At 44.8% G+C, this 24,558-nt stretch overlaps 1 protein-coding gene across 2 annotated transcripts in view; it reads right to left on the bottom strand.

The window, feature by feature from the left end:
- Window positions 1–518: 518 nt before the first annotated feature.
- GALK1 (galactokinase 1) overlaps window positions 519–24,558 on the bottom strand; it is a 78,424-nt gene continuing 54,384 nt past the window's right edge. For both annotated transcript variants that reach the window (XM_086930736.1, XM_086930737.1), the window contains exons 2-8: window positions 23,398–23,587; window positions 18,587–18,706; window positions 11,266–11,401; window positions 9,443–9,624; window positions 4,855–5,005; window positions 1,085–1,247; window positions 519–767 (exon numbers count right to left, since the gene is read on the bottom strand). In XM_086930736.1, the coding sequence (XP_086786862.1) occupies window positions 696–767; window positions 1,085–1,247; window positions 4,855–5,005; window positions 9,443–9,624; window positions 11,266–11,401; window positions 18,587–18,706; window positions 23,398–23,587 (1,014 nt within the window). In that variant the 3' untranslated portion in view covers window positions 519–695. The remainder of the gene's footprint in view (window positions 768–1,084; window positions 1,248–4,854; window positions 5,006–9,442; window positions 9,625–11,265; window positions 11,402–18,586; window positions 18,707–23,397; window positions 23,588–24,558) is intronic.

The following is a 24,558-nucleotide window of genomic DNA, read 5'->3' as shown; positions in this document are numbered from 1 at the left end:
TTTATGCACCAATGATTCCCGTTTTTTTTTTTTACAATCCTCTAATTTTCTTTATCATGTATAACGGAAGGGAATGGGACAATATGTACTTATCCGGAGTAGAAATGCTGTTTTTGTACTGTAATCTTGTAATCTCACACAAAATTTGCAATAAAAAACATTTTAAAAAAAAAATCATTCTGGACACTTCCATATTTACTTTATACTTTGGGCACAGGGACAACGTGCACCTAGGATCTAGTTTCCTTAAGAAATAGGTTAAGTTTCCCTCACAACTCAGCGAACCATCTGATGAAAACCGTCTGGAAAAAAAAAATGTTAGCATACCAGTTCAACATTCAGTCTTCAACCAATGTTGAATCTACACTTCACCGCATCAGAAATGGGGAAAAAAAACTAATCCAGACCTTCACTGAAGTACGACAGTTACTGAGCTGCTAGCCTTGTGCTCTAAATCCCAAATTCTCAGGCGGAACCTAGAAAAATGTTGATGTTCTCATTAAGGTCAAAAAATGGGAGACCATAGAAAATGTATTTATTTTGGGTAAGTGGCACTGCTGTAAGTCACTGCAAGTATCCATGACAAAGCGATCAAGAAGGAGAAAAAAAAGACATCCACTTTTGGAAAAAAGAGGTGAACTAGCAGTTCCTCATGCCTCTGCTGAGGACGTCTCGTCTTCTGTCCAGCTCCTTGGCTAGGACGGGAGTACTTTTGCGCCTGCAGAGGGTTTTGTGATGTAGAAAGTGGGCTTGCCGCTGTACCGCTCCTGGTCAGGAAGAGACAGAGCAGAGAAAAGTTAAAGTTGACATCAACAGGCTTCTACAGGAGAGTAGGAAGACCTCACCGAGTAAGAGTTCATTGAATTGCATGAAATACATATGAAAACTCAAGTCTTTTTTCGACGTGCTACCAAAAGTTTCTATATTTCAACCAAGGATTAGTCCGGGATAGTGCTGGGCTACAAAATTAGAGGTGTACTTAAGATGTTACATTAACAAAGGACCAAGGTGGAGCCTGTGGGGGTGCCTACAGCCAAGTGAGATGATCACACCATTATTGAAGCACGAGTAGGGAGTTGTGTACCTTGATATGCTGCATCACTCTCTCCACTGCTCCAGCCTCCAATAGCGTTACTGTGCAGCCCCCAAAGCCGCCACCAGTCATCCGGCTGCCATACACCCCATCCACCTCCAGTGCTGCAGCCACCAGTGCATCTAACTCCGGACAGCTGACCTCAAAATCATCCCTGTAGAAGAATGGAAGAGGGCTGTCACATATAATAATAAAGAAGTTTATAATAATAATAATAAAGTAGTTTATAAAGGGCCTGGTGACGCCATCCCGGCGTGTCCCCGCGCTATGGAGATAAGGATTCGCAAACAGCCATAGCACCTCCTATGCTTGGGTTCAGACATGCATGTTTATCACGTACCTGTGAATGAAGATCACAGAGCAGTATACACCAATCATCATGCACCTATGCATGTCAGTTAAATATTTATAACCACCTGTGTAGATCAACCACACGCTTCTACAGCAATCCCATTCTGGTGTACATCAGTCAGCACTGCATATGGGATAAGACACTATGTACATAACAACGTACAACACTTTCACATACTAATGATACCTGTATTCATCAGTTACACACTTGCGTACACCTGAACTTATCTTCGGATGCCTGCCCCCCAATCACAAATTCAAGTAAACCCCAAACATTGCACTGCAAGAATTTTTTATTATCCTTTTGAGTAAATTAATGCAAGACAAACCCATTTGGATATTCTCAGAGGCACTTGTGGTTGTCTATTCCTTCCACTCAGAGGATTCACTTGGAGCAGCTCTTTCAGTATACATCAGTGCTGCTTTTTCTACAGTTACTGTATCAATCGTGGATTCCTGTGAAGTTCTCTAGTACATAAGACTTCATCACTGGTGCCCCAGGGCCATGGTAGTGCACTGCTTTATTTGGCTCATGACTCTCTCAGGTAGTGAAGACGACTAGTCAAGGCTTGCATTATGTGACCACTATAGGTTTGAACATACATAGACTGCAACACAATCAAACAACATGCAATAGAGGTCAACTCCAGCCAGATCTATGTTACAAAAAAATATAGGTCTTTGTTTACTTTAGCAACAATAAGAATGGGGATCATAAAACTCAGAAATGTGTCCACATTCTGGCATTAAGACAACTCTGAATGTTATTCTAAGCCACACAAATCTAGGTGGTGCAGATGCTATAAGAGTCCCACAGCGAATGTTGGATTGAAGCTGAAAATGTCACCAGCAGTTTTAGCGGGATCTAAAAACAGCAGGATATCTGATCCCATACTTTCAACGACTCACAGAGGAGGGCTAACACGGATAATTGCATTGGTTCGGGTGGACTATGAAAGGTCAGAGTTTATTGGGAATGCAGAGAAGTACATACGCAGACTCTAGGTCATTCAAGTAACCTGGCATCAGGCTTTGTCTACATTACAGCGGTCAGGAAGAGTCTGCACAAGCTACCCATCAAATATAGACATGAGTTCAAAACTGGTCTCCACGTGCTACAGGACCATATGGAACCAGATCATATCTGAGGGAGCGTGTGAACAGGACCAAACTAGAATCTTTAGGACAGTACTGGCCACAGCCTTGACAAGCCCACATTTCAACCTCCATTATATGGTGATGTGCACTAGGTTTTCAAGGCCACCCGTGGGGTTACGCCCAGTGGTCTATAGAGAACCTTCTTAGTTCTATAAAGAGGCTTGCAACAGCTCTGTTCCGAAGGGCAGTCCCAGAACTGGACTCTATCGAATACAGCTTTGAACCTGCATGGGTGTGTCACCTAGAGCAATCAAAGTCTTGCAATACCATGACGAAACATGTAGCTACACAACTTCAGGCTCTTCTAGAGTAAGGCCAGCTTCTGAGTACGTATCAGGCAGGCTTTCACCCAAGGCTCTCTGCAGATGGCTCTAGTGAAAATCCCAAATGGCTTACACTAAAGCTGGTAGATTATGAGGTCTGCTTATACCTACTGCTAGATCTCCCCGAAACGTCTTAAGCAACAGACCCTGGAGCACTCGTTCTGAGAGTGAAATGTGTAAACCAGTGATTCCACAGAAACTTTACCCATTTTAAAAATAATTTGGTAACAAATAAGTGCAGACTCTGGAAGACATACTTGCCCCTTGTTTTAGGACACAGTTGGCTTGTGCAGCCACAGACGAGGCTGTAATGTCAGGCTAGGGTATATATCAATCATCCACGCTTTCGCCAAGGGTTAAGCTCCCAGCATTAGCTATGGGTGCCTTTTGGTTGGTAGCAGGCATTTCATTATTAGCACTTCTGATGAAGAAAGGCCTCTGGGTGGAGAGCAGCACCACCGCTTAAATACAAAATCTAAACGTGCCTCCTTGCCAACGCTTGTTTCTTCGAGCAAAACCCCCGCTGTGGAGATGGAACTCGGAACCATTCTTTACCAGCTGGTATGAACGCCCTGCCATTGGATGATGGATACTTTCTCTGCAGCCCTGGGATGATCCAGTGGTCCAGAAGAATCTCTGTCAGCGAACACTCCACCCCACACCAGAGACACAACTCCCTTTGGAAATGATAGGGGTTCTGGGTGCACCGACCTGCCTAGTTCGTCATCACGCAAAAACAACAATGATGGAAAGAATGCAGAAAAATGTCATACATTCACCCCAGTACAGAGATCTGGGCCTAAATCCATAGTTTTTTTGCAATCCACACCACCCCAGTTCAGACATGGCCATATGCAAATCAGCCTTGACCCTGTACCTCATGGGAACAGTCCAGCCCGAACTGCCAAGCCATGTCTTTCCTGGACCAGAATCAAGCATCCTAGGACCGGTTTCTGGCTATAAGCAGTCTTCAGCCAGGATAGCTTGACTCCAGTGGTGTGGAGAGCATGGGACTCCCATCTGAGCATACCCATCCCACTCGGGATGACAAATGCAAAAACAACAATGATGGAAAGAATGCAGAACAATGTCATACATTCATCCCAGTACAGAGATCTGGGCCTAAATCCATCGTTTTTTTGCACTCCACACCACTACAGTTCAGACATGGCCATATGCAAATCAGCCTTGACCCTGTGCCTCATGGGAACAGTCCAGCCCGAACTGCCAAGCCATGTCTTTCCTGGAACGGAATCAAGCATCCTAGGATTGGTTCCTGGCTATCAGCCGTCTTCAGCCAGGATAGCTTGATTCCAGTGGTGTGGAGAGCATGGGACTCACGTCTGAGCATACCCATCCCACTCGGGGTGACAAATGCAAAAACAACAATGATGGAAAGAATTCAGAACAATGTCATACATTCACCCCAGTACAGAGATCTGGGCCTAAATCCATCGTTTTTTTTGCACTCCACACAACCCCAGTTCAGACATGTCCATATGCAAATCAGCCTTGACCCTGTGCCTCATGGGAACAGTCCAGGGAAGGCATGGCTGGGCAGTTCGGGCTGGACTGATCCCATGAGGCACAGGGTCAGACTGATTTGCATTTGGCCATGTCTGAACTGGGGTGGCAGAGTGGGCTAAAGAACGGTGATGGATTAAACCCAGATCTGTTGACTGGGTGTGAGTGTTTGATTGGTTCAGATGCTCCGTCCATCACCACCCCCTTTTGTATCGCTTAGTTCGTCATCACAGCCTCTGAAATGTTGTAGGTCAATAAGCTCTGAGTTCTGTAATCCCGGGGGGCACTGATCTGAACGGAGGATACATTAGGTTCTGACTGGACAATGTTTGAAAGGAATGAAACCCAGTTATCCTCTCAGCGAGGTCGTGTGGCTAGAATAAGTGAAAAGTGGTAAATGGGTACCTGAGAGAGTTGTGACTTTCCACCATTAACCTTCCAAACTCCTTGTATTCGCCAGACTTCAGGCGCTCCGCTCCTCTGGACGTACGCGCAATCTCTCCGATGACGTGGCGCGCGCGGCGGTACGTCTCTGGGTCTAGGCGCTCCTTTGCAGCTGCAAGAGCGGAAGAGGAAAAGTTAAGCGATCTGCATTCTTCACCTAGTTTATTTGGAGAGTAAGTGACGGGTGACTGTTTTTCGATTAAAGACTAGTCAGTGTTTGACATTTTATTAATCATAGGAAATGGTGAAGTCAGGGTTCTGCGTGAGGTCAGGGTTCTGGGTGACGTGTCCGGCAAGGTGAAAAGCCTCCGCTTGCAGGGTATGAGTGACTGAAGCAGGAGTCTCTACAAATGTAGCTATCATCGGCTTAACAAACACGTGCTCTAAACTTACTCTTCTGGATGGCCTTGGTATGCATCGTGCCTGAAATGGACAGGCACAGAAACATTTGTTTTCTTCAAAATTCCGTTTACACAATGAAAGTCCAGATATTATTTCTTCCAGGTTATGTTACTAAACGCTAAAAAGCCAAGCCAGTAAATATATAAATGGTGGAAAACCAAAACTGCTTAATTTTTTTTTTAAAGAAAAAGAGTGTAGGGGCACTTTGCTACTTCGGGGCTCATTGTGAGTGCCAAATGAAAACAGATGTTGCAATACCACAACAGGAATTACCAATACTGCATAGTAAAGTAATTACCAGATGCAGAAGTAAAGTGACATTACGAGTTTCAACCATCAATCAAGCGTGAGAATTAGCTGCAATTAGTTGTGTATTTGCACTGTTTTCCACAGGCTTTCCTTCATTAGGAATACTTTTTTCAGGATAAATTCACAAAGGTGTGGGTTTTACTACAAAACTCGTAGGATCCATTTGGGTGCAAAATCTCTTATGTTCCAGTTGACACTATCATAAAACATGTACTAAGGGCCTAAGTAAGGTAGCTTCTCTTTCTGGGAGTAGGTCAAGTTGTTGGAAAGGTGGAAATATGGAACGTCAAATATCGGTACTGAGCTAACAATATAACAAAAGAACAATTATTGAAAAAGCCAGCAGGCCTCGTCTTAGAGACCTACTGTCTTCACCAATGGTTTTTCATGATGCTGTACAGAATAGCCAAAGGATATATTTACATAAAAAAACGCCTATGAAGCACCCACCCTCGCCAGTTTGAAGGTGCCTGCACCATGCATGCACACACCTATAAAATAACCTGGGCATTCTTTTTCTCCTCGAGGATTCTAGTTGGATCAGTAAATAAAAAGAAACTCACAAAAGCATTTTTTTAGGTCTCTCCTAGCCAGCGCTTTCGCTGCCTCTACGAGACATGCTGTATTCAGGATATGGGCTTTAAAAGCTCAGCCCATTATCAAGGACTGCCCCTGTTACATGTGTTGTTACTCGGAGCTTGTGAGCACCATTTCTTTCTTTAAGATGGAGCACTCAAGACCAGTGCTTGTGGTTTACAGAGCTCAGTTGTAAATCCTGCTTTAATCTTGCCACATTTGCTGTGCATCCAAAGACTAAGGTCTGTTTTGGCGGCAGCTGCCTCCTCCTCCTCCCTCCTGTTTTTGAAACGCACAGCCTGGTGTCCCGGTCTATGCCTTCCTATGGCTGCTGCGCCTCTGTCTCAGAGCTCAACAAGCATTTGCAATGCAATAGGTCTCGTATTTGCAAGAGGTTGAAGTACTGGCATTGCAAATGACAATCCCTTTTATGTGTTTTGAAAACCTGCAAGCGGTGCATAAATAGGCACTTTGTACTTATAGTCGTTGCTTACGAGAAGCAAGGCTGGCAGTAACTGCGCCTCTTTTACTGCCAGTCTTACTTCTCATTAGCAAGAACTATAAGTGCAAAGTGCTTGTTTACACACCGCATGCAGGTTCTCAAAACACATAAATAAAAGCTATTGTCATTTACAATACCAATAGCTCAAATTCTCCCAAAATGCCAGTCCTATTGCAAACGCTTGTCTTTGAAAGCAGCTGGGGAAAAGCAACACTATCACACAGGGGGCTGCTGCAACACAAGGTGGTGTGGGGAAGCAACATGGGGGGTACAGGTGGGACGGACAGAGAAAATCAGATGAGCATGAGAGAGCTCTGTGTCGCGTGTGGGTAGGAAAGCAAATGGACGTGACAGAGAGCAATGTGGAGCTGGGGGTGAGAAAGCAATGCAGGGGATGAAGCACGAGGGAAAGCACAGCTCGAAGGGAGTGTGGAGAAGCATATAGGCGAGATACAGCAACACGGAGCATGGATGAGGGAAGAGAAGCACAGTGGAAGACCACTGGAAAATTCAAGCACTCTTGTGAAGCACTGCAGACAAAAGAAAAAAGTAATTCCCTGAAAGTAAGCAATAAAAGACAAGTAAATTGGCAATGTTCCAGGGAAGGACAGACACAAGATGGACAAGGCAAGCCATTAAATAATAAGTAGGCAACTGATAGTGACAGTAAAGCCAACAAGTGGTTAACAATGGTCGGGCTGTATTGCTCTCTGTGTGCCTGGTAAGTCCACAACTAAACAGCTGTGCAGTCTGACAGGCTCACCCTAATTAAGCCACCAGCGAGAAGAACAACAGTCAGGGTTCTCCAAACCAGTCCTGGAGGGCCGGATCCATGCCAGATTTTTAAAATAACTACATATATCTAAATGCGGATATGCACAAAATCTGGCATGGATCCGTCCCTCCAGGACCGGTTTGAGAATCCCTACAGAGCCGCCTTGTGGGCATTTGAAAAAAAATCCTTGCATATTTAAATGGGTGCTAAGTTACAGCGACACTACAAGAGACCGCTCTCTAGAAGGCTAGGGCAGTGGGTAACGTACCAACCTTTGGATAAAGGTATTATGGTCCTTCAATCAGGGCAATCTATAGAGGGCCATTAGGAGTGGATCAACTTTGGAATCCAGTAATCATCCTGGAATGGATCAGGCAATTAGATTTCATTGGATATTAAGCTATGGGCGATCTTTCCATTAATTTTGCTTCTCTATTTATTGTATCAAATATACTATTTTTTCCCATGTCTTATTTTCCTTTTTATTAATAAATAATGACTTTGGAACAGGACTGTATGTAGTGCATTTGTACAGAAAAAGATGGGACACTAACGCCTGACTATGTATGTTGACTGTAACTACTATGAAACTTTTCACCAGTGAATGACAGCTGGTAAGCCTGGCTACAACATAACTCCTTCAGATTTAACTGACTCTCTCGTAAACCTAGTCTCATACCATCAGATTTCTGGCCTGCTTCTTGGTCTATCTGCCCTGCCCAAATGACGGCGATAAAAAAAAATCTGGCACCTATCCTCTCCTTAGTGGAACAAGTCAAACATGTTTTCAAACTGTTTTTGACAATTGTTTGCTAAAGATACTGAAGAAAACTCTGCACCTTTTTCCCTAAGAAGGTACACCTAGTAGTTAGCCATACTTAGTTGCTTGGTTTACAACAACCCCCTTTGTCTTGGAATGGATATGAGGCAAATGAGGAAGTTACATAGGATACAAAATAAGTTGCAAAAATGTCACTATCTATATCTTCCACGCTGGTCCTCCTCGCCACATGCGTTAAAAACCTTGCACTTGCAGTTAAGAGTGGCTTTTAAACCCCTCTGTCATGTTTTCAAAGCACTTCATGGCCTCGACCCAATTTACCCATCTCAAAAATGTCATAAATACATTCCTACATACTGCCTACGCTACTCTGAGGCTCGACTGCTGGTCCTACCAAGAACTTCCCGTCACCATGCAGAAGATTCAATCTTTGCTCCATTTTAGAAAGTCGCTAAAGATATCACTTTTCAGGAACCATGGCTCGCGAGTCAATTGTGGTGTGCCTTGGCTGTTTATAGTAGACTCACCAAATTCATGTGTTAATTGTCTATGTTAGCGTCAGGTTACCCATTGGGGTAATCATTGTGCTCTTCAGATGGATTAGCATAACAAAGATGTGGGAACAGTCATCACTTTAAAAGGCGATGTACAATCCTCACCCATAGGGGCTCAGCAGACGAGGGACTGGATATCTACACCATGATTCCTGGAGAGATGAGGACCATGGGTAACCATCACAGGGCCGCTCACGTTAGAGCTCTCTCTGTCCCACAACAGGAGTGGCCTACATCAATCCCTCCACCACCAGCTGTCCTTATGCCCACATTGGAGGGAGGTTCTTTGTAGTCTAGCACACACACACTTCCCGTTAATGCCACATACAAAGGTGCTCAATGTTATTAAGCAGAAGTTAAATTCAGTAGTGATATAAATTGTCAATGCACAAACATACCTGTTACCATGTTAAAGTAGGTCCAGGCTGTTTTGATCCCACTTGCCCCAGAGGTTTCCGCCCTACACTCGAGGGGACAGTGCCCAGCCTTCTCACCCCACAATGTTGTCCATACCACACTAAGAGAAAGCTGTCTCTATGGCTCTCATTGCTAGCAGCAGTCATAATGCGGTCAACACCCAATTTTGTGATATTTAAGCCTCAGTTCACCGCCCCATTCTGTACATCTGAACATCTTGTCTTGTGACTCACCTTCCAGGCTTGCCTCAGACACTTCTCTCAGGCTTGACTTCCCCAAGACCTTGGCAGCTTCCTCACACTTGCGCCGGCGACTGGGGTACTCGCTCCCAGTCAATGTGTGTCGCACGTTAGAGTTTGTTATCAGCACCACCAACTTGGGGTCGCTCAGAGGGACCAGCTTAGCCACCAGTGACCTTTAAATATAGAGCAGGATTTCACATGAGTGAATAGCTAAACAAACATGCAATGGCAGGTGAATGAAAGATTGAGTAAGTGACTAGAATTAATCTTGGACAAATGCTACTACAGATCTTTACCACCAATTCCGACTCATGGAATGTGCCATCAGTTTTACCTTGTTCGTTTTGTATAGTTGCAAGAAAATGATGTAAATATGTGTAAGTAAGGAATCAACTGAAGATCCCAGTGCAGCATGGAAACTGCCACTTTCCACATCGTAGATGATGCCATCTTGACCACAGATGAAAATGACCCCTACCTCCTGATCTTGCTGGACCTTACAGCTGTCTTTAACATTTGGCCATCTCATCCTCAAACACACTCTGGAGTCTAGAATGAAATTCGCCAGCAATGTCATGCACTATTTCTTCTCCTACTTTTCCAACCGACACCAGTTTGTTTGCATGGGCCCCTCCAGGTCACAAAAGATCTCTATCACCTGTGGAGTCCCCCAGGTTTCCATACTGTCTCCTGTTATCTTCAACCTCTACATGGAGCAATGTGATGCTCTACTCACAGTTAACAGCATCAAGATTCATCAATATGCCAATGATACACAACTCTACTTAAAAGCCTCCTCTGCTTCAGACATCAAACGCCTCAAACACTGCTAGTATATTATCCAGATCTGGATGTCCAGCGCCTACCTGAAGCTCAACCCAAACAAGACAGAATGCCTATTTTTGCAAAGCACAACATACAGTACAAATTGGGCTCATTGACATGAACGATGACGTCAAACCCCAACTTTCATAGAATTCCAAGCCACTTGGATTTACTCTGGACACCAACATCCCCATAAAAAAAACACACTGCCAAAAAAGAAACACAGCCTGGTGCCAGGTCTCTCTCTTCAAAAGAGAGGGAAACTGCTTCTTTAAGAAAGCAACTTCTGAACTGCAATTTAAGCCCTCGTACTCCTGCATCTGAAAGGTGGTATTGCCTTACTCCATAACCTCCCGAACTCCACAAGGACACTCACTATGGGCTATACAAGTTCAGCACGTCTCAACTAGGGCCTGACGAAATATGATAACATCACCCCTTCCAAATAGAATTCCATTGGTACCCTTTGCCAGCCCGCACCACCTTCAAACCAACTGCATTATTTGCAAAGCAATCAGTAACAGCAACCCAGCTGATCTAGAAGATAAGCTTTTCATCTTTGTAGGTTTTCATCACACCCGCAGCCAGGACACGCCAAGACACCATCAGACTGCAGACTAAGTAGTCAAAAAAGAAAAACAAGACAGAAGACCTTTTCCATCTGTGCACTCAGGATTTGAAACAACATACTTGTTGATATCAGGATCGTCCCCAAACTGCTTCAATTTAGGAAGAATTAAAGACACACCTCTTTTAAAAATCATACATAATAATGCATTAACAACCTACAACCCAGCGCTTCCTCTCTTATTACTCGCTGACATTATGCTGGTCTTTCCCCGCATACAGAGCTGCCTTTTGGGTAGGTTTGTGCTATAGAAATAACATATACATACATACAAGAGATTGTAGTTGGCTAACAGATTTGAGAGTGAGCGAGCCAGTGAAGAGTGTCTGAACCAGTGAGGAACCTCCCCAACGCACCCTACCTGCAGTCAATGAGAAGTGCATGGCCCTCCATCCCCATCACAGAGATGAACTGGTCCATGATTCCGCAGGGCATGCCTGCATACGTGTGCTCCGCCTTCTGACATACCAAGGCCTTCGACACCAAGTCACCATCATCTGGAAGTGGAGGGAGAAGATAGAGTTGAGAAAGAACTCTTCATAAACTTCAAATACAATCCAGCAAGCAGTGATTCACACTGATGGAATGGGGTGTATTTTTTCTGCTTTGTGCTGTGGTGCTGCTGCTGAATAGCTGTTTCCCAATGCCCTACAAGTGAACAGGGAAGAGAAATGAGAAAGAAGGAACATGAAACATGAAAACAAGACGAACTAAATGTTCAGCACAAGATAGAAGGTACTTTCTGAAGGGGCTACGGTTTTGAAAACTTATGCTCGTCTAGAAGGCCGACTGGGAGGTTTTGAGTATGCCAGGATCTTCTGGGGTAACACTGGCTCTTTGAGGATGTCTGCAATGAGGTATGCTTGAGCTTCTGAGGAACTCTGGTATCTCAGAGCTGCTTCGTTTCCTGATAGCAGTAATTACGGTGAATAGTATCACTACAGTCACATATGCCTTTCAGGCACGAGTCCAAGGGGATGCAGAACTGTACATTTTCAGTTACCCCAGGACTGATTACTTTGGTATCAGCAGCAGAGGCAATCTCATACAGAGTCAATCAAATCAAATCAAATAAAACTTTATTCGGATAAGGGAACTTATCCATAAAAGTACAAAAGAAACAAGGCAATTTTTTTTTTAAAAAGACAACGAATTCCTAAGATTAGTACAAATAAAACAAAGTATAATAGGGACTAAATGTATACATTAAAAAGAAATCTATCCTGGGAACACAAGAGAAAAAGGGTACTAAACACAATAAGGTTTCTAAAACTTAATACACAGTAGTGTAAACAGTACTTTAAATATGGAATTAATCATAATCTTTTCGGTATTTAATGCATTATTTTAAAAAACAGAGTATAGGGACAATTGAAAATTCTGTGTCCAAACATTGTAAGGCTTGGAGCGCCGGACGGCATTGGCGCAATCCCATGTATTTTACTAATGGTACAATCCAATTTCTCCGTGGGTAGTCATAGAGACTGCAGAAGAATATTACATGGAGAAGCGTTTGCTCTGACTGCCCATCACATGGACAGGTGGAGAGATTTGCGGACCAATCGTTGGTCTTGGGGAAAGTCACTAAGCGGTGGAAAGTACTGAAACGAAACCGGGTCAGCAAGAATTTGTCATAATATGTGATGGTTGTTAACAAAAAATAAGGCTGAATCCCCCAAGAGCTTTGTACTGCTAAGAGATTAATATTAGTTGGCTTAGAGATCTCTCTTGCCATTCGGAGCTCACGCAGGTGGGATAAACATAAGTTTTTCAGAGTGGCTCGTGATATGCCCACGATGATTTCAGGATGGGTAAAATGGGACTCTAAATTTAGATCAGTGAAAAATTTTGAAACATAATCCAGCCATGTTATGCTCTTCCATCTTTCTAGGACAAGGCAGTCGATAATCAAAGAGCGAGTAAGCTTGCATTCATCTGTTTGCCATACACGCTGCCACAGTAGGATCGGTTGGATGGCGATGATGTCAGATATATAGTCCATACCTAATTCCACGTGGCAGCCATGGATCGGGGAGCTTTTGGGGACCGCTAATAGATACCTTAGAAAACAGTTTTCCACCTTTTGAATACATGCGGTGGCGGTAAAGCCCCATATCCCTGCTCCATATAGAGCTACCGAAGAGCATTTAGCGTGATAAATCTGGAGCAGTTCGCGTGCCGGACGCTGGCCTAGATTCCGGGCAAAAGTTGACAGGGCAGTTGTTGTTCTGAGGAATGACAGTTTCCTGCTTTAGATAGCTGGTCGCCAGTTTTGCTTATTATCGATCAGAATTCCCAGATAGGGGTATGTTTTTGTGCAGTCTAACTTGGTGTTGTTTATATATATACCCTTTGTGTGACTACTGGCTTTCCCAACATGCATGATGAAGGTTTTCTTGTTATTAACCTTTAGATCTAAGCTTTCCATGAATTGGCAGTATCTGTTGACCAGCAATTCTAGTTGGCAGGGAGTCCGTGCCATGATGACTGCGTCATCCGCATAGAGCAGAGCTGGAATAGGACGACGGCCAATCATGGGGAGATCCTGACTACCCTCTAGCATTGCCACCTCTAGACCGTTAGTGTACAGGTTAAAAAGGAAGGGAGCCAGCACGCAGCCCTGTCGGACTCCCTTCACCACATCAAAAGACCTGGTTAACTCCCCCCCCCCCCGTGCCATAGCGGACTTTGGCTGATGCCCCTGAGTAGAGGTCTTGCATAAAGCGGATTAAGGGGGGGTCTATGCCTATTTTAATGAGGATATTCCACAACCTGCAATGAGACACACAGTCGAACGCTGCCGACAGGTCGACGTATGCCAGATGAAGTTTACCCTTCTTCGCCCCCACATATTTACCCGCTAGTAGGGACAAATTTATTGCTTGTTCTACCGTCCCCATACCCTCACGAAATCCGTACTGTAGGTCTGACAGTATTTGGTTTTCAGCCGCCCAGCTACGAAGTTTTTGGAGGACTAGCCGCCCTGCGACCTTACCTGTTGGTTCTAATAAGGAAATGGGTCGATAACAAGCAGGGTCATTTCGATCCCCTTTCTTGAAAATTGGGAGGAGGATTGAGGATTTCCATGAGGTGATTGGGCCTGTTTCGTTAACTGCATCAAAGACCCTAGTGAGGATAGGGGACCACAAACCTAAATTATGTCTGAATATGTCAAGAGGAACCCCATCAGGGCCAGGGGCTTTCCCACATTTCGATGACTTTTGCGCAGTGGGAGAAGCTGAGGTTGCTGCCATCTCGAGGTACAGCAGGTACCTGTGTGGGTGCAACTGTTCCCCCGAAAATAGCCGAAAAGTGAGTGACCCAAGCGCACTCATCCACTGCCACCTCGATTCTCGGGTTCAAATTAGGATTTGGTAAGAAGGGAGTTTTAACTGTACGCCAAAATGAGGTTGAATCCCTTGCAAGGCAGCTTTTGTGCAGTGTCTCCCATAAGGTTTTTTTGATCTCTAGCTTACACTGCTTTAGGGACTGATTATACTCCCTTCTAAGACAAACTATTTCTGGTTTGTTTCTAATGCTGCATCGGAGAGCCTTCTTCAGACGCGAATAGGCTCTCCTAGTGGCAGCGTTGAACCAGCCCTTTTTTGGTTTCTTAGTTCCCTTTGATTTACTTAATAGTTCGTCATTGATTGTTTTAGTAATGATCAGGAAACTATCTAAGATTTTTTCAGGGGGAGAGTCGGCATTGAGGCATGTTTCTACTTGTGGTAGAGTGCGGCTGAGAACTCTACCTGTGATTGCAACGGGATCCACGGTTTCCCACTTTATGGTGAAACCATTTAATTTGCCCATACTCAGTGCATCTTGGGTTAGTAGGGAGGGTGAGTTAGCCAGTTTACAAGAGTCAGGCACTATAATAGTCATAGAGTTTAGGAAATGATCACTGTTTGGGTTAGTGTCTGTCAGGAAACAACCAATTTGGTCTTTCAAGACTTGAGAAACTAGGATAAAGTCAATCAAGGAGGAATAGTCTCTTCCACTAAACGTTGTAGAAAATGCTACTGGGGGAACAACAAGCTCATTTGCAAAGCCAAGTTCTAGAGTGACTAGGATTTCCATTAAGCGGTGGCCTAAACTGGAATGCGGGAAATGGGTTAAATTTAAACCCCCCTCGTCCACCAAACCACATTTTTTGGAGCCACTGTCTTTACAGAGACTAACATTAAAGTCCACTCCCCAGATAAGATTAAATTGGTTATTCTTTATTTTTTTCCGTTCTACCAGTAGGAGACGGAAAATTTCCTCCAAGACAGGGAGTATGTCTTCGGTCCGTAGGTTGTTATAAAAATTGACTATGTAGTAAACCGCTTTTATATTTAATGTTAATTTCAATATTTGGAAGTTTGGCGCACTCACTACAACCTGTATGCTTCTGATAGAAAGATCGTTAGCGATATAAGTTGCTAAACCACCTTTTGATCTGCCAGAAGTAGAGGGTTGGGCAGGGCAAATAAAAGTTTTGTACCCTTGAAGATGGAATTGGGTAGTAGACCAGGTTTACTGAAAACACAAGATGTTGTGTTTGCGGATTTCAGAGAGCCAAGAGGGTAAATCTACCTTAGGTCTAAGGCCTGCCACATTCCAAAATATCATGGAGAAATACGTGGAATTCTGCTTTACGGGACCCACAGCCTCACCAGTGCTAGCGCTACCCACTGCTTCGACGGCTAGAACAATACCTGGGGATTTGTCCATCGTCTCACGCTGCAGGGGCACTAGAGGAGCCTCTCTACTAGGCATGAGGACTAGATTAGGACTGACATTTTCATTTGGTGGTGATTTGTGGCAGACTAGTGCCCTAGTAGCGGACATGGATTTTACGGGGACCAACTCAGCGCTTAAAGACTTGTTATTAATAGGCCCCTCAAATGGGCGGGCGATGATTAAATCAGATGGTGCCAGTCATTCATTTTCGTTGAGACCGGACAAGCAGTCAAAAGAATTGTACGTAGGAATGGTCCAGCCACCATATGAGCTGTGTTGATGGGGCCAGCCTAGAGGCGGTACATGCGACCAGCTGGGACGTTGGAGGTGGATAGAAAAGGGGGAGTTTACCAGACCAGATCTTGATACAGGGAAATGCGGTTGAAGCTTTGAGATTAAGGAAGAGTTGGGTCTATGCGCAGGTAAATGGGGATTAGGAGCAGACAGCAGAGACTTAGGGTAGAAGTAACTCAAGTTTCGTGAATAAATACTTCCCTCGCCATTCCCTGGAAACCAATCACTAATGTGAGTGATAACTCGGTAGTCCCTAAAATTAATTACCACCACATCCCCAGCTATATCTTTAGGTCGGGGACCCACCCACTTACAACGTCTGACTGATATAATGTCGCCATTTAGATGTGATGGGAGGGGTCTATTGATACGCAACCCGTTGATGACCTTGTTTCTAAGGCTAGCTTGAGGTTCTATGGTTCCTTCTGTCAGAACTGGGACCCCTGTCAAGATGATGACATAATGTGATGCCTGTGGGGGTAAGTCTATGGGATGTTGACTACTAAATGTTGGCGCCTGACAGGTAGAGGGCTTAGGGAGGATGGTACTTGCTTTAGGGTTCTTAGGAGGCATTGAGTTGGTTTTAGCACTAAGTTTATGCTGAGATGGCTCGGCACTAGATGATGGGAGCGGAGGAAACCCAGTAATAGGCGCAGAGCCCACCCCAAGGGACGTGGTTGATTTCTGGATAGGGGACTTTACTGAGGGGGGAATTTGATGTGCCACAGGTTGCTTTGGGACCGTCTCATTTAACTCGGAGATCTCCAGCAATCTAGTCATCTGAGCCCCCAATCTCTTTACTCCCTCTAGGAGTGGTAACAAAAGGGTTTTAAGGAGATGCTCCAAGGTCTCTGTAAAACCTGCTGGAAGTAAGGATTCTGTCAATAGATTAACTACCTGCGCGGAAGTTTCATTGGCCGCTACGACCGTTGGAGATTTGGGTATGATTGGGCTTTGGCCTGATTTGGTAGCCCCTCCCTTCTTCCTTCTTTTTTTTGGGGGAGCCCTTTGGGGTTCTCTTTGCCTTTTGGTGCCTTGGCTTTCTATGTGTGCCGTGACTGGTAACCAAGATGGGGTGAGTGGAGCTGATACTACTAACGGTTGAGGGACCAATACAGGAGCTTGAACCCTCTGGGCGGAGTCAGTGTTAGTACACTCAATATGAGGCGAGAGGGGTCCATCTTGTAGAATTAATGGTATACCAATGATGCCATCTAATTTGCGATCCACACTTACCAAGTGTGTGCTGGGATCTAGGGAGATTGTATGTACTTTTGGTGCCGGGGGAGTGGACTTACACTTGAGGAGTTCGATAGATAACCGTCGTTCAGCACGACGCTCAGCCAGAGACAGTTCTCTATCAATCTCAGCAGTTGTCCTAGTAAAGAAGTTATCTAGCGGTCCAGTGATTGCCCCGCCTGATGTAGAGGGTTTAGCTTTCGGTGTGCATGTAAACATGGTGCAAATATGTGATAATAATGCCCAGCCTTCGCTAATGTGAATGTTATAATGCACTTAAGGGAGGACGTTAGTTAGTACAGTCAGGCAACAAGTACTCGACAGAGTTCGTAATGGATGTAAGAGACGAGTCGAAAAGTCAATGAGAATGTCTTACTGTGGATAAATGTCCAAGGAAGTCCTGGATGGAGATCAACAGAGGGTGAGCCCGGCCCGGCCTCCTGCGGCCTCTGAGGGCCTAAGAGGGCCCGCCCTTTGCCCGGGCTTATCCCCGGCCGCTCCCGGGACGCGGAACTAGTGCGACCGTTATAAGCACCTCCAGGCGCGGAAAATGCAAGTGGTGGCTTCCTGCCGCAAAGCAGGCTGGAGGTCGTAGTCTCCGCCGCTCGGCGGTCGCTCCGAGATAGGTGCGGCGGCGGGGGGAGACTGATGGCAAAAACCGGCAATAGCAATAGCGGCAAAGCAGTCCAGGCCAGGTTGCACGGGGGGCCCCAAATGAAGTTCACGCTGCTGTGAGGGACCGTTCAAATGCACAAAAGTGCCCCGAGTCACATGGCTGGGTGAACTCGCAGTTTTGTCTAGAGTTAGGGGGTCACAGCGAGTTGTCATTGAGATCTTTGACCGGTGTGTTTTTTGAATGGTGAGCAGTAAAAAATGAATCAAGTGAGTAAGCACATCCTGGCTGACGTGGGCCGAGCTGTTCATCAGCTTGAGGTAAAGCTGGAAACGCTCTTTAAATGACTTTGCAGCACTATAGAAATGCCTGTATGTTCCTTTGTCTCCAGCATCTTTCCCTTGTCCTACCCTCTGCGAGGGTCCTCAGCGTTAACATATCAAGTCTTCTTTTGCTTGAGAGAGGCTAGAAGTTTGAGAGCTCAGGGCACATCTGTTTCAAACAACGCCCAGATGAGCGTGGGAGGGAATGCTTGATTGAAAGTATTGCTGTGGATAGGTTTAAGGGTTCAGGGTTTAGAGGTGCAACACAGTCAATGACTCTAGGTTCTTCCTATGAATCAATTAGACGAGGGGCTTGATATGTGGAAATGCTAAGGCTGGTGTGTAGTAAGAGCAAGCATTCGAGGTAGTGGCCATGGTCTCCAAAAGGCCTGCTGGTCTAGGGCAGAAACTGTTGCATATCAGCTCTGGAGACTTTCAGGAGCACTCGATTACAGGTAGCGGACTCTTTCAAGCACCAGTGACCTCACCTGGACTGAGCTGCTGGAGGAAGGTGTAGGCGGCAACCTCCAGGGAGGCAGAGCTGGACAGGCCGCCTCCCAGTGGGACGTTGCTGGCGATCACCGCATTGAAGCCAGGCACAGGTCCAGCTGTGGGAGAGCCAAGAGGAAAAGAACAGATTACTGCCAGGCCTGGTGTCAACACCTGCTCCTGTCAAACCACCACACCCTCGGCAGAGCTGAGGAAGCAGAAACTGCAGTGACTTGACCTCCAGAGCCTACGCTGATCTGAGCAAAGTGGGAACAGCAGTGACTAAACACTACATTTACCTCATGCCAACACAAGAGGGTCAGTGGTGACTGAACTCCACATTCCTCTCTTACACAAGGAAGCAAAAACAGCAGTAATCAAACTACACCTTTACCTCATACATAAGCAAGGAGGCTCAGCAGTCACTTAACTCCACGTATACCTCATACCTAGACAAGAGAGTCACTGGTGAATGAACTCCACAGTCATCTCTTACACAAGGAAGCAAAAACAGCGGTGATTTAACTACACCTTTACCTCATACATAAGCAAGGAGGCTCAGCAGTCACTGAACTCCACATTTACCTATACCTAAGCAAACAGCAACAGTCGAGACAGAACTCCACATTCACGTCATACATAGGGAAGTGTGACCTGATGTGACTGAACTCCACAATCAGCTCACACAAAAGCAAGCAGGAACAGTTGTGACAGAACTCCACATTCAATTCATGCATTAGGAAGTCGGAACAGCTCCACATTCCCCTTATACATACGCAAAGTGGAACAGACATGACTGGACTCCACATTCAGATCATACCTACGCAAGCAGATACAACAGATACAAATTCTTCGAGCTGCAGGAGGCAAGTCCCTCATTCAAACACCAGGAAGCATAGCATCAGCTACACATACAACCTTGATTACCATGGAAACCTTAGATACCCTAAAGAAACGTATGAGCTTTTCCAAAGCCGACAGTCGTGCCACACCATGATTCCTGTTCCACCAAAACAACAAGCACGCGGACTCAATTATTCCGAGTGCAGTCCTCACGAAGCTCACTACATTCCAGCCTCACAAGAGAGCCTGGTTAACAGAGTAATTAAACATTTTTGAAGACAAATGGCAGGAGATACCTGTACATGTCAACAAGACAGCCTGCAAAACACACGCTAAATCCTATCGCCTAATTATCTTCACCACTCATAGAAAATGTGTTACACAGAGGGGTGTCAAAGATGTAAGAAATGTTGGTTCATTGCTAAGATCCCAACATGAAAATAAATTATTCAAATTTTCAACATTAAAATCATCACCATAGGAGTTGTCCACAAATAATGTCCTTCCTAAATTTTCTTTTGTTCCTCCCAAGGAATCCCACCAGAACCTTCATTTGCACCTCCCCACTGCATGCGAAATAACAGCTTCAGTCAGCATAATGAAGAATAACTTAAGTTGTGGGATGGTTTCGGGTAATGGGACCAGGTCTTATTTTTCATCATCAGACTTTGACCCAGAACAAGGGAGAGAAAGGCGGAGAAAGAATTAAGGGGGAAGAAAAGATAGAAAAACAATGACAGGGAAAAGGCATGAATAAAAACGAACCTACACAAATGAGAAAATCGAACAAGAAGTGTTGAGTGGTGGAATCAAGACTTGGCAGCCCAGGTATTCTACAACCTCAGAATTCACACCTGGCTCCTAAGAAAACTTTGGCCCCTGCACTTTTTTATTTTATAAAATAAGCACTCCTACAATTGCATCCACTGTGCTTTTGATCTATGGGTTCTGCTAGACCCGAATGAGGCCTTTGTCCCCATAATTCTCCCAAACCCATTCTCCTCCACATACCATCAACAGGGTCCCCTAAATTTAGCAACTGTCTGAGTGCTTCTTGTCATTTCTCTCAGGGCATGGAGTGAAAATCAATTTGGCATTGTTCACATCTACTCCGTCGAAGTGCAGCGTAGAGTTCAACAGGGCTCATCCCAGTCACTGGGCCTACCCATACTTCTCTTAAACCACTACTTACTGTCACATCAGATTTCAGCTTCAGGCCAAATCCTAACCCGGGAAAAAGTAGAACTTTCTACAGGTGAACTCCCTACCCAATCAACATGATAGGATATGCTTAACTGGATAAACAGGAAATGACTCCAATCACCAAAATCAATTTTTCGGCCTGATATGCTAACAAAATGGCACTGCCCTTACCTGACGCGCTCATCCTTCTTGGACCCAATAATTTCCTCTGAACTAACTACGTATCTGGGAGCATGGACTAACTAATGCTTCAAATTACAGCTGCTACCAAGAAAGTTTCTTTTCCCGCATACAAATGTAGGGAAACTATGCAAGTCATTCAGAAGTCTTTAAGAAAGATAGGTGCTATGGTGTAAATTCCCTCCTAGACAACATTATTTCAGCTACCTCAAGGGTTGGGTTAATGTATGTATTTTGCGTCCCATAACGCTCAAGATAGAAAAGGGAGAATTTTCTTGCAACATTTTCTAGTTCGATAGCATCCGCTCTATGCTCTTCTGGCTAAGTAAAATAACGTCACTGGAAGCATCAATTTAGTTCCAACCTCAACACAAAAAAAATACAATGAACAGACTCCTCAACTTCCTGTCTTTTTGCTTCAGAGCTGGGGTAGACGTACTGTTTGAGAAGGGCAAGTTTACAAATCTTTGTGTGTTATGTGGTATCTCCAGTCAATGGACTACCCCATACAAATGGCAAGGTCCTGCAGTGCCGTCTTTCTGCACATTAGAGTTGAGGCACCCCACATCAGCCGCAAGCAAGCTTCTGAGCACAGAAACGTACTGAGATAGGATTCTGAAGATATACAGGCAGATACTTCCCTTCATATTCCTGCAGCTCAGAGTTGGGCCTCAACTTGGAAGCAACCTCTCATCTAAATGTGATCAGCGTAACTCATCATCCCCACAGACTCAGTAAAATGGATGCCTGTGGCATCCATACAGATGCAATCTTAGTGGAGACCAATAATATTTTAGATACTACACAAGCTAGTTTTCTCCTAGTAAGGTGTATAGAGGCTGGTTTGCTGGATGTTCAACAAATATACTTAATATTACAGATGAGATGACCCAGCTCTACTTATGCTGTTAGGCTTGTCGGTGACACTCAACACCTTACAGCAATATCCTGATTTTAAGCATTAGACATCTTCTGGGTGTTTTGGGCATTTCCGGTAACTAGCTGCCATCCTTCCTCAGTAACAGAAGGGCACAAGTGGTAATGGGACAGAAGGAAGAAGTACCTCTAATGACGAGGAATGGAATACAACAGGAGTCATGTATTTCACCATAAATAATTAATCTCCAGGCCAAACCATTCCACCATCTTCTGCAGAACTTGGGAGTGGAATTTCAAAGTTAAGCAGCTGACACAGGGAGCATTTCATCTCTTCTGTTAAAGATCGTAATCAAGTAGCTCAGGTGTTTTCCCAGGTACAATAGTCGAAGGATGCTAATTGGCTCAGTCTTAATGCAGCACAACTACTCTAACTGAATTTATCCTCGGGTTTAAAGTAGCTAAGTATGATTTACTTAAGGGCTGTGATGTAGCTATCCCAGTTAGTGGCACGGTAGAAACCTTGCAGGATGAATATGCATAAGTATGTCAACAATATTTTCATTTTCAAATTTCCACCTTAAAATGATAATGAAAAATGGTTTACTTTTGTCTGAAGGGGACAGACCCAAAGTGGAGTGGTCCCCCACAGGTGCCAACGTGATTATGGAAATGTGTTACTCAAATGTGCTATTAGCATGAACATCTGTCAATCAACAGTAAGAAACTACAAGAGCTCAGAAGCTAAGGCAGATGTCAATATCCCAAGAAGAGCTCATATCTCTCCAGTGTTGCCGAGTTGCACTGGTTTCCTGTAGATGCACTCTTTGAATGTAAAACTCTCACGTTGACACAGAAGCAGCATATGGTAATGCCCTCACTATCTAGCCCATCAATGTCTACCTTAGATTCCATCTGGAAGTCTAAGATACTCTATTAACTATTTTGGATGCCTTCAAAATATTCAAGAAAGAAGACCCGAAGAAAACATTCTACGACAGACTACTCAGGTTATAATACACATCCTGATGATCTAAGAGAAATTGACAATGTGTGCTATTCATAAAGGCCTTAAACACTATCTGTTTTTGAAGATTTGCACGCTCGCTAAATGTTGAATGCAAATATAAATTAAGGGAAAGATTGGGTATATTTAAAAATTAAAAACTGATTTACATTTTAGCAACTGCTGTTTAAGTAATAAGAATGTGGCAGTCTGCATTATGGTGGTCTTTGTTTTTGAAGTATTTGGTTTCGCACATATCCGGAAAACGAATGCGTGGGGGTAAGTCCTAGCCCCATGATGGGAAGAATTGGGTAGGCAGTCCACCGTCACAGACACCGAGATGGGAGAAAGCAGGGAGCTAACAGTCTGTCTCCGACACTGAGATAGGAAGAAAGCTGTGGGAAATGGGCATGAGGCAATGACACTGGGACGAGAAAAAAAACAGGAGTACCAGCTGTCACTCACAGAGTGAGGTGGAAGGAAGTGGAACTCAGCTTTCAGTCGCGGACATTAAAATGGGTGGAATTGGGAGTCAGCCCTCAATCATGTATGTACCTTGAGGAATGGTGGTGTGTTAGCCATCAGTCATGGACACTGACGGGGAGGGCCAGACTTTATTCATCAATTGAGTACTCAATCATAGCACGAGCCCTCAGTCCTACATAAAATATGAAGACTGCAGTCAGTCTTCACCGAGCTTACCTCTGTAGTGCTGGATAACTCCTTTCACATAGTTTATCCAGCGAGGTTCACCAGGCGTCAATGGGCTGCCATCTCTAGGAGCTGCAAATCTCACCCCCCGGGGTTCATCAGCCTCTTTAGAAGTTGTAATGATAGAGATGACTTCGTTGTCTGTACGGCTGCCAACCATCACAGTCACGAGGGGCAGAGCCTGCACATAAAAACAGACATTTAACCAACACATAACTACCACAGCAACCACAACCGCAAACCATCAGGACTAGCACACACAAACACTGCAAGTGACTGACACAGAACAAACACAGTTAACACATCAACTGGGTACCATCCTATCATTATACACAGGGCCTTAAAACAAAAACACAGCATATTCTTGGCACAGAACTAGTACAGGTTGTAAAAACACCAGAATAGCCATAAGAGGGAGGTGGTTAGGGTTTTTTACCTGAATATCAAGTCAAGTTTTAATTCTCAAAAATTTGGCAATCAAAATATCGACCCCAACTATCTCGCCGCAATGGTTCCGCCAAGTTAACTCGGCGCTGGGCCGCTTTCTCTGGGCAGGAGGTGCTATTCGCGTGGCCATCCGCACCGGTTTCCTTTCTTCGTACTGCGGTGGCCTGGCATCATCGGATATCCTCTCCTACTATCAAGCGTCCCATCTATTGATACTTAATGAATGGTGGTATGGGGATCGGGGCGCTCCGGCGTACGCTCTGGAGCGATATTTAATGGAACCAGATACTTTGCACACATTACTGTACTCGGCGGGAAAGAGGAAGAAGCTACCGGTGGTTACGCAGGTCGACTTCCATGTTTGGCGTCGAGCCCTTAGTCGTATGGGATGGTGGAATAAGCTCACTGAGGAAACTCCGCTATGGCAGAATGGCCACCTTCCGGCCTTGTCGACCTTGCAGGGGTTTCGCGGCTGGGACGCGATAGGGATCTCGGCGCTGGGGCATGTCATGAGGGGCACGACCCTTAAATCCTTCCAGGAACTGAGGGATGAGTACGATATGCAGCATACCCAATTCTTCAAGTACCTGCAGTTCCGACATGCTATCTCTCCTGCCTTGGAGGGACTGGAATCCCTACCGGAATTTAGTCCGCTAGAAGCCTAATTATTTATGGGAGAATTGACAGAAAAGAAAATATCCCGCA

This window comes from Lissotriton vulgaris, chromosome 7 (genome assembly GCF_964263255.1).
Source record: "Lissotriton vulgaris chromosome 7, aLisVul1.2, whole genome shotgun sequence".
Lineage (NCBI taxonomy): Eukaryota > Metazoa > Chordata > Amphibia > Caudata > Salamandridae > Lissotriton > Lissotriton vulgaris.
The sequence above is the reverse complement of the archived record's forward strand: the minus strand, read 5'-3'. Positions and strand labels throughout refer to the sequence as shown.